Source organism: Oreochromis niloticus, linkage group LG3 (assembly GCF_001858045.2).
Source record: "Oreochromis niloticus isolate F11D_XX linkage group LG3, O_niloticus_UMD_NMBU, whole genome shotgun sequence".
Lineage (NCBI taxonomy): Eukaryota > Metazoa > Chordata > Actinopteri > Cichliformes > Cichlidae > Oreochromis > Oreochromis niloticus.
The window spans coordinates 19,429,041-19,439,491 of record NC_031967.2 but is presented as its reverse complement, the minus strand read 5'-3'; the positions used below and the strand labels follow the sequence as shown (position 1 = coordinate 19,439,491).

The window sequence follows — 10,451 nt, the reverse complement described above, 5'->3', positions numbered from 1 at the left end:
CCTGACCACCCTGACTCAGCTCCACTGCAACAAGGAAATGTTTATATCTACGTGGCAAAAATTATTCTGCCTCATTATTATTATTATTATTATTATTGACTTTAATTAATAGAGTTGGCGTTCTTCTAAGGTCTTTTGTGTGTACAGGCTCGATATCGGGATAATATCTTACATTTCTCTCTCTGTACTTGAATCTATATTTTTGATAGTACAATTAAAAAAAAGTTTCGAGTTATCAAGCCAAAATTTGGAGATATTAACTAGAAATTTTGACATTTGGATGGGAAAAAATGAATTTTTCAGAAACAAGCCTCCATAATTTGTTCTAAAAAGGAGAGGTGATAAAAAGAAAAAAGAAAGCAAAGGTACCCTCGGAATTATTTTCTGAGGTCGGAACTAAAGTGTGTGTTCTTGTTTCCCCTGCAGACACGCAGCCCGTCCTCAGTTGCTAAGTAACCTCTGCAGGGGGCGGCTGCTGGATGCTAACAGTTTAGCCGCAGTGAAGCGAGCCGCTCGGCTTCAGACGCATAACTGAACGGGCTTTGACCAGAAGGAGGATGGACGAGGGCATCGAGCTGTCTCTGACCATCGCTCAGATCATCCAGCGGCTCAGAGGAAGCCATTTACACTCTCAGATAGAGAGGCAAGCCAAAGTGAGTGAGCTAGCATGTGGCTAACGACACGGAGCTTCTGCTTCTAGCTCACCTTTAGCTAAAGCCACAGCATCCAGGCCACATCATTTCTAAGAATGTGAAGCACTGATTTCCCCATGTCCCCATTGTTTTCAGGAGTGTTTACACCAGCCTGACGTAAAACTGGAGTCTCTGAAAGAGGACGTCCGCAGTTTTCTCAAAACATCAGGTAGCAAGCTGCAAGAAATCTCTTCTCCCACAGTCATAATTAAGCTGTTGACTTGTCTGTTTAGTGATAATAACATATAATAACACATTCCAATGTTTTCCAGGCTGGGAAAGAAAGCTGCAGAATGCAGTGTACAGAGAGCTGCACATGTAAGTGATATTTGGTGTAAAGCTGTCCATGCATGAAGAAGCACTGCACACACCTGTTTAAATTCATTCCTTTACACACAAACACACACACACACACACAGTGGGGTTGAATTTACTCAAGCGTGACAGTCATTGTGTTTGGGCTTTCTCAGCCTCAAAATGATTCAAAGCTAGTTTTGTGTCATGCTTGCGTTCGGTATCACTCTATAAAAACTCATCATGGCTTCAAGCATTCCATCCATGTGTAACATTCGCACTTAATGTGACATTTTTTTGTATCAAATTTGAGCATTTTCCCCAGAAGAATTTTACCAGGATGATAGTAAAATGGTCACCTACTCAACCAGTGAGCTAAACTGATGCCCATAATAGCTTTTGAAATAGATATTTTGAAATGTGTTTAATTTGCTAGAGCATAAAACTGTTTAAAAAAAATCAAATAGGCAAAATGCTTTGGCCTCTGTAAAGTAAACAGTTTTTTCTTGTATATAATAAAAAACCCCAGAACTATTTTATCGTTTTTTGGGGTTTTTTTCTAAATTGGGGATTTTATTTACTTTAGCTTAAAATACATTAAAAAACAAACAAACAAACAAAATGCCTCCAGAAAACAGCAGATGTGTAAGTGTAAAAATCAGACAGAGCATCCTCCATGCGGGCCAGTCATGCTTATGTGTGTAGTCACCTGTCAAAGGCTCGTTGTGAGCCAGGAAAAATCTCTGCATTCATAAATTAAATAATGTTAGGCTGTCAAAATAAACATTTACATGTACTAATAGCCTCTGCGAGGATCTCTGTGCGTTTCAGTTTAGATGGAAACTGAATGCTTACACATTAGGCATGGAAAATTTGTAAACCTCCTCTCATGATTAGTTTATTAGATATAGTGGAAATTTTAATTTGTTTTGTCTCCTAGCAAACTAAAGATGCACGGCTCGATCTGCTGAATCACTGCTGTGTATTGCTGGCTAATATCAGCCCACTGATGGTTGCTGGTAGGCTTCAAAGCGGTTATTGCTTTTTCTATGGAAGATTCATTTTACTTGACAGAAAAGTGGGAATAAACAAAAATAAAGTTATTAGCATGTGCCTTTTCCCCAGATTCTATAGTTAAACTTTGGTTTCTGCATATGACAGCAAATATGTGACATATGAAAATCTGTCTTCATCATCATCATCATTATCAGGTACACAGAGGATGCTGTAAAGCACAGGGAGACACATGCATGTAGTCAGGAGTCAGGACACAATCACTCTGTATATCTACAGAGTGAAAAGCCATCAAATACAACTTATTTTAATCATCGTGGTTGTTAAATTTGATTTATTGACGTCTTTGGGTAAAATTTCTTGTGATATCTGTGTATATGGCTGCTTGACAAACACCCCACAATGCAGTAGGGCATGTTTCTTTATTCTAGATTATACAATTGATTACGAGTACCTCCAGTGAAGGAGATGTTAGCATTAGAAACTGCTTCAGAAGAGCTGGGCAACATAGACCAGAAATCCTGTCTTTGTATCTTTTGGCTTGATGGCGCCAAAAACTATTTCCCTGTTTAAAAATGTAGTATACCAAATATCCCAATATCTGGTAAAGGTGTTGCTAACTTCTAATGGAAAGTACAGTGGTGGTTAGAAGTTTACATCCACTAATCATGGGAATTCATGTCATAGTAATTTTGGGCTTTCAGTGACTTCTTTGAACTGTTCTTTTCCAGGTTGGTATGATTGTACAGCATACATCTTAGATTACTTTAAAACAAAAAGTGGGTGTACAAATTTGAATTAATTTTGAATTTGATCTAATCCACTATGGAAGCCCGTTTCCACCACAAAAAAAAAAAGTATCCATAACACGAAATTTTGACTTACTTTTCTCAAAATTTCGACTTATTAACTCAAAATTTCGAGAAAAGTAACTCGAAATTTTGACTTCATTTTCTCAAAATTTTGAGTTAGTAAGTCGAAATTTCGAGTTTGCGCTGCCAATCAGTAATCTACGTGAATGACGTAATTTCCTTGTTACCCGGAAGCTGAAGCCCTCATCTACAAATGCTGCAGCTAAGCCACCAGTATTACAGCCAGTCATGAATGCATAAATTGCTGATTATTTTCAGCGTGGCTTCATAAATGATGAAATCCCTGTGTTATTAACTGAATCACATGGCGTTACTATCAGCAAACGTAGTCTCGAAAGCGCCAATATGTTTGATCCGGTTTTGAGTGCGCATTCCTCTACGCTATATCCTTCCGGGCAACAAGAAAATGACATCATTCACGTAGATTACTGATTGGCAGCGCTAACTCAAAATTTACTTCTTTTTTTTTTTTTGAGTTAATAAATCGAAATTTCGAGTTAATAAGTCAAAATTTTGAGAAAATAACTCAAAATTTCGAGTTATGGATACTGGCGTAACGGGCTTCCATAAATCCACACAGGGTCAAAGTATACATGCAGGTTCAAATATATACAAATATATACACACACGCACTTAATCTTTTAAAAAGTTCTCCGAAAGGTTCTACTGTGTCTTTTAACTTGACAAACCCAAGGCCTGTTAACGAATGATCACTGGTTGATCATTGTAGTCAACCAGTGATTGTGATCGACTACAACTGGTCACTTCTCTTTGTAGCATAAAAAGGATTTATTTGACACCACTCGATGGATTGACCAATACGCAGAGCAATGGGAAAATCCAAGGAACTCAGTGAAGATTTAAGGAGGAGAACTGTAGATTTCGACAAGTTGGGAAAGTCTCTTAGAGCTCACCTTCAAGTTCAACTGCAATTAGGAGCTACATGCGTGGACAAGCCACATACTTTCTGGAGAAAAGTATTTGCAATCACAGAGTGGATGGAATAATGAGAAAGTAGGACTACCTCCAAATTCTCCAACTTCACCTGAAATCAACAACATGGTTGAAACTTGGACACAACTGGGTCTTCCAACAGGGCAAGATCCTAAGAACACATGCTTTTGGAGTGGACAAAGCAGGCCAATGTTAAATAGCTGGAATGGCCTTCCCAAAAATCCAACCTCAACACTGCTGAAAATCTGTGGACTAAGCCATGAAACCAAGAAATTTACATGAAATCTACCAGTTCTGCCAAGGAGAGCAATCAAATATCAGCCAGAATTATACCTGAAGCTTGTTGATGACTACAAAAAGCATCTGGTCAAGGTGCAAATTGCTAAGACACCAGTGCTGTTCTTTAATTTCAGCTATATTTACAAGTAGACTGAAGTAACGAGTACCTTCATTCACAGTTGATCGGCTCATTCATGTTTATGTCAGCTGCCTTGCAATAAAATAAATGCAAAGTGTTTGCAGGGCAGTGATGGCAACCTTCTTTTGTGAAGAGCAGCAAATGTTTTCAAGAATAGTCGGGTAAAGTCTTTGAAGTCTTTGGGAAGTCTTTGAAACACATTAGGGGGATAGAGATGATCTATATAAGACTTAATGTACACAGAGAGCTGATTATAGAAGGAGACAAGGTTGGATCAAATTAAGGTGAGGCTGACAGTCACAAAGGAAGGATGTCAGGCAGATGAAGACGAAACACCACCGGGGAGTCAGAGGGAAGACAAACACAAGACGTCAAGGCAGAGAAAGACGCACAAGGACAAACAATTACCAAAACACAACAGGAAGCAGGTACAAGAAAAATTAGAGAAATCATGAAGAAAAAAGAGAGTCCAAGAGACAGTGGGAAAATGATCAAAATCAAAACAAGTAGGAAACTCAATAAAGTCCAGCACCATGACAAGGGTTTGTGCAGAAAGTCGCTGCTTTTTTCTTTTTAAAGAAAAGGTTTCCAAATAAGTTGGAAATGATGAAAACGTGTGAGTGAGTGGATCCAGGTTTACTTGAAGAAGCAGAGGGAAAACGGGGTCAGGAGCGTGCAGTGACTCAGAGCGCGCACAACAACACAGGCAAGGCTTTATGGAAGAGACTGGTTACGTAACCCAACATCAGACTGCGTTAATGTTGTAGATTCATCTCATTCTACACCTTGTTTACATATAAATACAACACGCACAGTATAATAAAGCTGGTACACTACTATCTATTTAAAGGTGATGAATGCAGGTTTTTTTTTTATTTGGTAGAAATGTTGCTCTCTCCTGCAGCAGTTTGGCTCCTCTGCCTTTCCCTCTTAGTGTTATTAGTGTCATATGTTTGCTTTACCTTTAAAAAATTGTTTGGTTTTTAAACACTGGAATTGTAGCTAAAAAGCCGTTGATACCTGAACGTTAAGGACTAACAATCCCTCCACTGTTATCCACATTTATGCACTCTTTTTATCTGACATCTCCATTTGGCTGGAGGCCTTTTTGTCTCTTCCGTAAAAAGCTCGGAAACGTGTGCTGCACTCACTTATCTCGAAGAGCACCGGACTGTCTTTGCTCTCCTTAGGCTCCGTCTGAAACAAGGACTTAATACTTTGCTTTTAGAGGGTGACATATAACAGTGACTAATGGCTCCTTCTTCTGGCGCTATGTGCTCTTATAGGTGTTTAGATTGGGGTGAACGTTGTTTAACGCTCTGAGACCTTGAATCATTCGGTGTGCCCTGAGCAGGCTTAGCTGGGGGGCGCGTGACAGTTGTGCATTTGGAGATGTCTTCTGACTCATCTGATCTCCATTTGTGGGGCTCTAATGGAGACTGACTGCCTGCTTTTTGTAAAGGGGAAAAAAAGTAAGATTTGCCTTTTGTTTGACAGTTTCCTCCTTTCAGCTGCGTTTCTTTTCAAAATAAGATGCTGACCGGCTTCATTTTCCTCAAAGCTGTCGGTGTTTTGTTAAAAACACAGTGGCGTTATTTGTGTGTGAGTCGGCAACGTTATCTTACATGCATTTGCTTATTCCAGCCAGCTGCCCCCGAGGCATCCCCCGGCTCCCCCGGAGCATCTCAAAGAGCCGCTGGCCTACATGCGCAAGGCACAGGTCGGCCCGTCTGCTTTTATCTCCTCACTTTATCTATTTCCCCCCGACTCCTATCATTTTTCTCTGCCAAATTCACTTTTAAATCACTAAGGTGTGCGCATGTGTGTGTCTCTTACACAGGCCAGCTGGGAGAAGCGTGTCCTCAAAAGCCTGAACAGCATGAGCACAGAGCTTGGAGTGCCTCTGGCTCACATGGTAACTAAAACGTTGTCAATCACAGCCAACTTTATAGATTTTAGTTTGTTGGGTTTTTTGTTTTTATTTTGCAACATCTTTTCTAGAGAAAAGCGCTTAAACCCCCCCCCAAAAATATAACAAATTGAAAACCCTGCATCATTTGAACCCCGAGCCGACTGAGCTATGAGCTGCGGCTAAACCCGAGCAGCTTTTTTAACTGACGATATCCAGACTGTGTTGTTTGGAGTCTGTTTATCAGTTTTACTGTTTGCTTCTGCACAGGCATGATTGTATTTATGACTTATTATTTCGAACGCAGTACTGATGTGACACTTTTAAGACGGGATGTGCGGCATTTGTTTGTTGAAATCTTGTCTTTCCCCCCCGCTCCGCAGAGGCCCGCGGCAGAGCAGAAGGAGCTCACCAACAAATGGAACGAGATGGGCACAGATGAACCAGGTCTCAAGACACTACCCAGGAGATCTCAAAACCAGATCTGCCACTTCCATGTTTGCTTCCTAAGCCGTGCTAATGCAGCCAAGGCTTTCTAAGGCACTCGGGCTCTGTAACATCTGCATAGCGCACAGTGTCGCTTTTTGCAGAATACACGCTGGAATAGTGCTGCCAAGCCTCCCCACAGACGACTGAGCCTGTGCTATGAATTAATTTTTGTTGTTTAAAAAGAGTTTTTATTGTTGTCAGAAGATACGTACCACTTTGACTTCAGGCCACCGTGTTTACAAAGAACACTCTAATCTCGTGTCCTAACAGTGCTATCAGTACTCAGTGGTGTATAATAACATTTAGGATGTGCCGTCCTTCGGCTGTAAACATTTTGGATTGTGAATCTAGAAGCTGTCCAGACTCCTCGTAGGGAGATAACCAGCAGCACCCCTTCCCCTCGTCCAAAGCCTTAATGCGGCCTTGTTCTGAGGATGACACGGGACTGGAATTTACTGCCATGCTATGAAGACGGTGGACAGAAGTTCCACTGAGAGCTGGCCTTTAATGTGCATAGACGTGTGTTTAAGTTTAAGTTGATAAATTAAGTTTGCAAATGAATGTGTCTGCTCAGAAATGACTTTTTTGACTTGTGTGTGTGTGTGTGTGTGTGTCCTCTGGTTGCTGTTACATAACGCACTGTAAAGATTGTTTACGTGTTTATATCGCTGCAGATTTGAGTCGCTTCAGGCCTGTCTATGCTCCGAAAGACTTTCTGGAAGTAAGCACATTCCTCGCTGCTCAGGTTTGTTTGTTAATGCTATTATCAGGATTGAACTCCATTATGTTACATAAATGCTGTCTAAACAGGTCTTAATCGGTTTGCGGAACCCCAACCATGATAGCAGCGAGGACATCAGCGCCAGGAGTCACTGGGGACTCATCCAGGTTCCTCTCAATGTCAGGGACATCCCACACCTGGTAGGGATCTGTGTTCCTCCCCACTTCACTTCACATGTTTGTGGGTCATAGGGATTTGGAAAAACTTGTTCTTCTGAGCGGGATCATCAGACGCCGGCAGCTTATTCAAAGCATAGCTAACATCACTCCAAATCCTATGTCTCTGGTTGCCAGTTTAAAGGCTTATTAGCTGTTTCTCAACCTGAGTCTTAATGATATTCTACAGCAGAGAGGCCTCTTAGCTCAGTGGTAGTGGTGCCCAGAGCAAACTCTTAACAAGGGGAAATAGCTTTTTGTTATTATGCAGCAGTGAAACTCCCTGACTGCTGTTCAAGCTGTGAAATCCTGACTAAAAGCTGTGTTGTTTATCACTTATTTTCGTAACTCAAGGTCCTGTTAAAATGTATTAATAATGAATTTAAATGTTCCTGTTTTTTTGCACTATTTTATCCATAGACTGTATGTTAAAAGGAATAAAGCCTGTGGGTGTAAAACATGAGGCCAATGCGGACGTATTTTAACCCTCATTTGTTTTTAATGACTAGCAGTGGGCGACTCCTCAGGTTACCAAGCAAACAGACTTTCGAAGGTGTGTCAGTGGTGTTGGAGATCAACATTGGGGAAATTATTGTTGGAGAAAGGTGCCATCAGATTTTGAACCACCATGCAGTACCATCTGATTGGCAACAGCTTCATTTTTCACATGCATAGAAAAACAGGAGCTGGTCATATCAAGTATTAATTTGCGCAGCGGTGCCCAACCCCCGGACCACGGACCAGTCCGTGAGTCGTTTGGTACTGGGCCGTGAGAGTTAGGTGTGAAATTTATGGTTTTCAGGGTTTTTATCGGTTTTATCGTTAACTCGGTTTCCCTGGGTCTTTTCCCGTGTGTTATGAATAAATCTTCTTTTGTTTTGGTACCGGTACCATGTTTTATTTGGTTGTATTTACCTGTGACACTTTAAAGGCCGGTCCGTGAAAAAATTGTCGGACATAAACCGGTCCGTGGCGCAAGAAAGGTTGGGGACCGCTGTTCTAGGGTGTTAGAAATAAACTCTGCTCTTGCCTTATAAGCAAAATATGAAGAAGTCGTGAGTGTGTCAATAATGTCTCTTAATATATTTCTTTTTCTTTAACGTTTTGTGTTTATTAATAAAAACGTCTTGCATTGTGTTGAGGTAGAAGTGTATTCTTTGAACTGAAAGAATAGATTTCAAATTTATCCATGCGTTTTGTGTCTGTTGTGTTAAACTCTCAGAGAGAGGCCTACTCAGAGCTGAACCTGACCAGTGGACAGATGGGGATTGATGACCACGCACTCATCCATCCAGGTATTACTCCTTTCTTGGAAAGAGAAGGATGAAAAGACTGATAACAGATACTTAGCTTGGTAGTTACCATGCCCTAAAAGACATGTTCAAACTGTAACGATAACATGCTGGTGGTTGTACAGTAGCTTAAGTTTATGGCATACATATGTGAGAGTGCCATCAATGTTTTCATCTAACCCTCGGGAAAAGAAGCTCCCTGTTACAGCGCTGTGTCAGCCGTTTGGCAGCTTCAGAGGCTCATTAGTTTTAAAAACTTTTAGAGGACTTTTTGTCCTATAAAATGCATGATTTGTAGGCAAGCTTAGATCTGAATAATTACAATTATCACTCAGCAGCATTTTAATACCAGACCTAAACACATTTCTGGTTGTGATTAAGAAAGAATACTCTAGAATAAATGTGTTTACCTAATGAAAAGAGGGCTTTAATGGTGTATAAAGCACAGAGACTTCATATCAGTCCTTGTTCCTTACTTGTGCCACAAGGGCTGTCTGGGCTTTCTCAAACAACATCTCGCTGAAGGCCACATATTGACATTGTTACACTTCGGTGTTCAGGCTTGAAATAGAATCCAGCATGTCTGTTTGTAAATCGAGCAGATAGCACCACTGATGGATCTGTTCTTTCTTTCTCGTTCCTGTACAGACTTATTTGAAAACGAGTATGTGCAAATCGGAAAAAAAGGTCAGTGTTTGGTTCTTGTTTTTATTCTTAATTTTTCTTTTTGTGGAAATGGTTTGTTGAGTTCTATTTTCTTCACGAGATTTTGTTCATTTTACACTAAATTACCAAAAGTATTTACTCACCCATCCAAAATGACTGTATTCAGGTGTTCTAATGAACACTTCCACGACCGCATGTTTATAAAATCAAGCACCTAGGCATGCAGAGTGCTATACAAATATTTTTGAAAGAATGGGTCGCTCTCAGGAACTCGGTAAATTAAAATTGTTAGTGGTATTGTAACAAAGTGGAAGTGATTGGGAATGACGACAACTCAGCCACGAAGTGGTAGGCCACATAAAATCACAGAGCGGGGTCAGCAGATGTTGAGGTGTATAGTGTGCTGAGGTCGCCCACTTTTGCTGAATCAATAGTGACGGACTTCCAAACTTCATGCGGCCTTTGATTAGCTCAAGAACTGGGCATAGAGAGCTTCGTGGAATGGGTTTCCATGGCTCAGCGGCTGCATCAAAGCCTGACGTCATTAAGTGCAATGCAAAGAGTCAGATGAAGTAGTGTAACGTCACTGTGGAGTGACTGACCCTTATTTGTCTGGCAATCTCATGGACGATTGCCAGACGGGTTTTGGCGGTTGCCAGGAGACCGGCACTTGTCTGAATGCACTTTGCCAAGTGTAAAGTTTGGTGGAGCGGTCATTAAGGTTATTAAAGCTTCAACATACCAAAACATTTTAGACAATTTCACACTCCCAACTTTGTGTGAATAGTTCGGGGATGGTTCCTTCCTGTTCCAATATGACTGCACACCAGTGCACAAAGCAAGGTCCATAAAGACATGGATGAGTGAATTTGGTGTGGAAGAACTTGACTGGCCTGCACAGAGTCCTGACCTCAA

The 10,451-nt window shown here is 40.9% G+C and overlaps 1 protein-coding gene across 1 annotated transcript in view; it reads left to right on the top strand.

Annotated features, from left to right (window-relative positions):
* Positions 1 to 429: 429 nt before the first annotated feature.
* tbc1d19 (TBC1 domain family, member 19) overlaps positions 430 to 10,451 on the top strand; it is a 28,100-nt gene continuing 18,078 nt past the window's right edge. The window contains exons 1-10 of the mRNA XM_003449338.4: positions 430 to 653; positions 789 to 861; positions 965 to 1,010; positions 5,889 to 5,964; positions 6,085 to 6,159; positions 6,537 to 6,600; positions 7,317 to 7,363; positions 7,453 to 7,563; positions 8,801 to 8,873; positions 9,519 to 9,557. Of these exons, the coding sequence (XP_003449386.1) occupies positions 558 to 653; positions 789 to 861; positions 965 to 1,010; positions 5,889 to 5,964; positions 6,085 to 6,159; positions 6,537 to 6,600; positions 7,317 to 7,363; positions 7,453 to 7,563; positions 8,801 to 8,873; positions 9,519 to 9,557 (700 nt within the window). The 5' untranslated portion in view covers positions 430 to 557. The remainder of the gene's footprint in view (positions 654 to 788; positions 862 to 964; positions 1,011 to 5,888; positions 5,965 to 6,084; positions 6,160 to 6,536; positions 6,601 to 7,316; positions 7,364 to 7,452; positions 7,564 to 8,800; positions 8,874 to 9,518; positions 9,558 to 10,451) is intronic.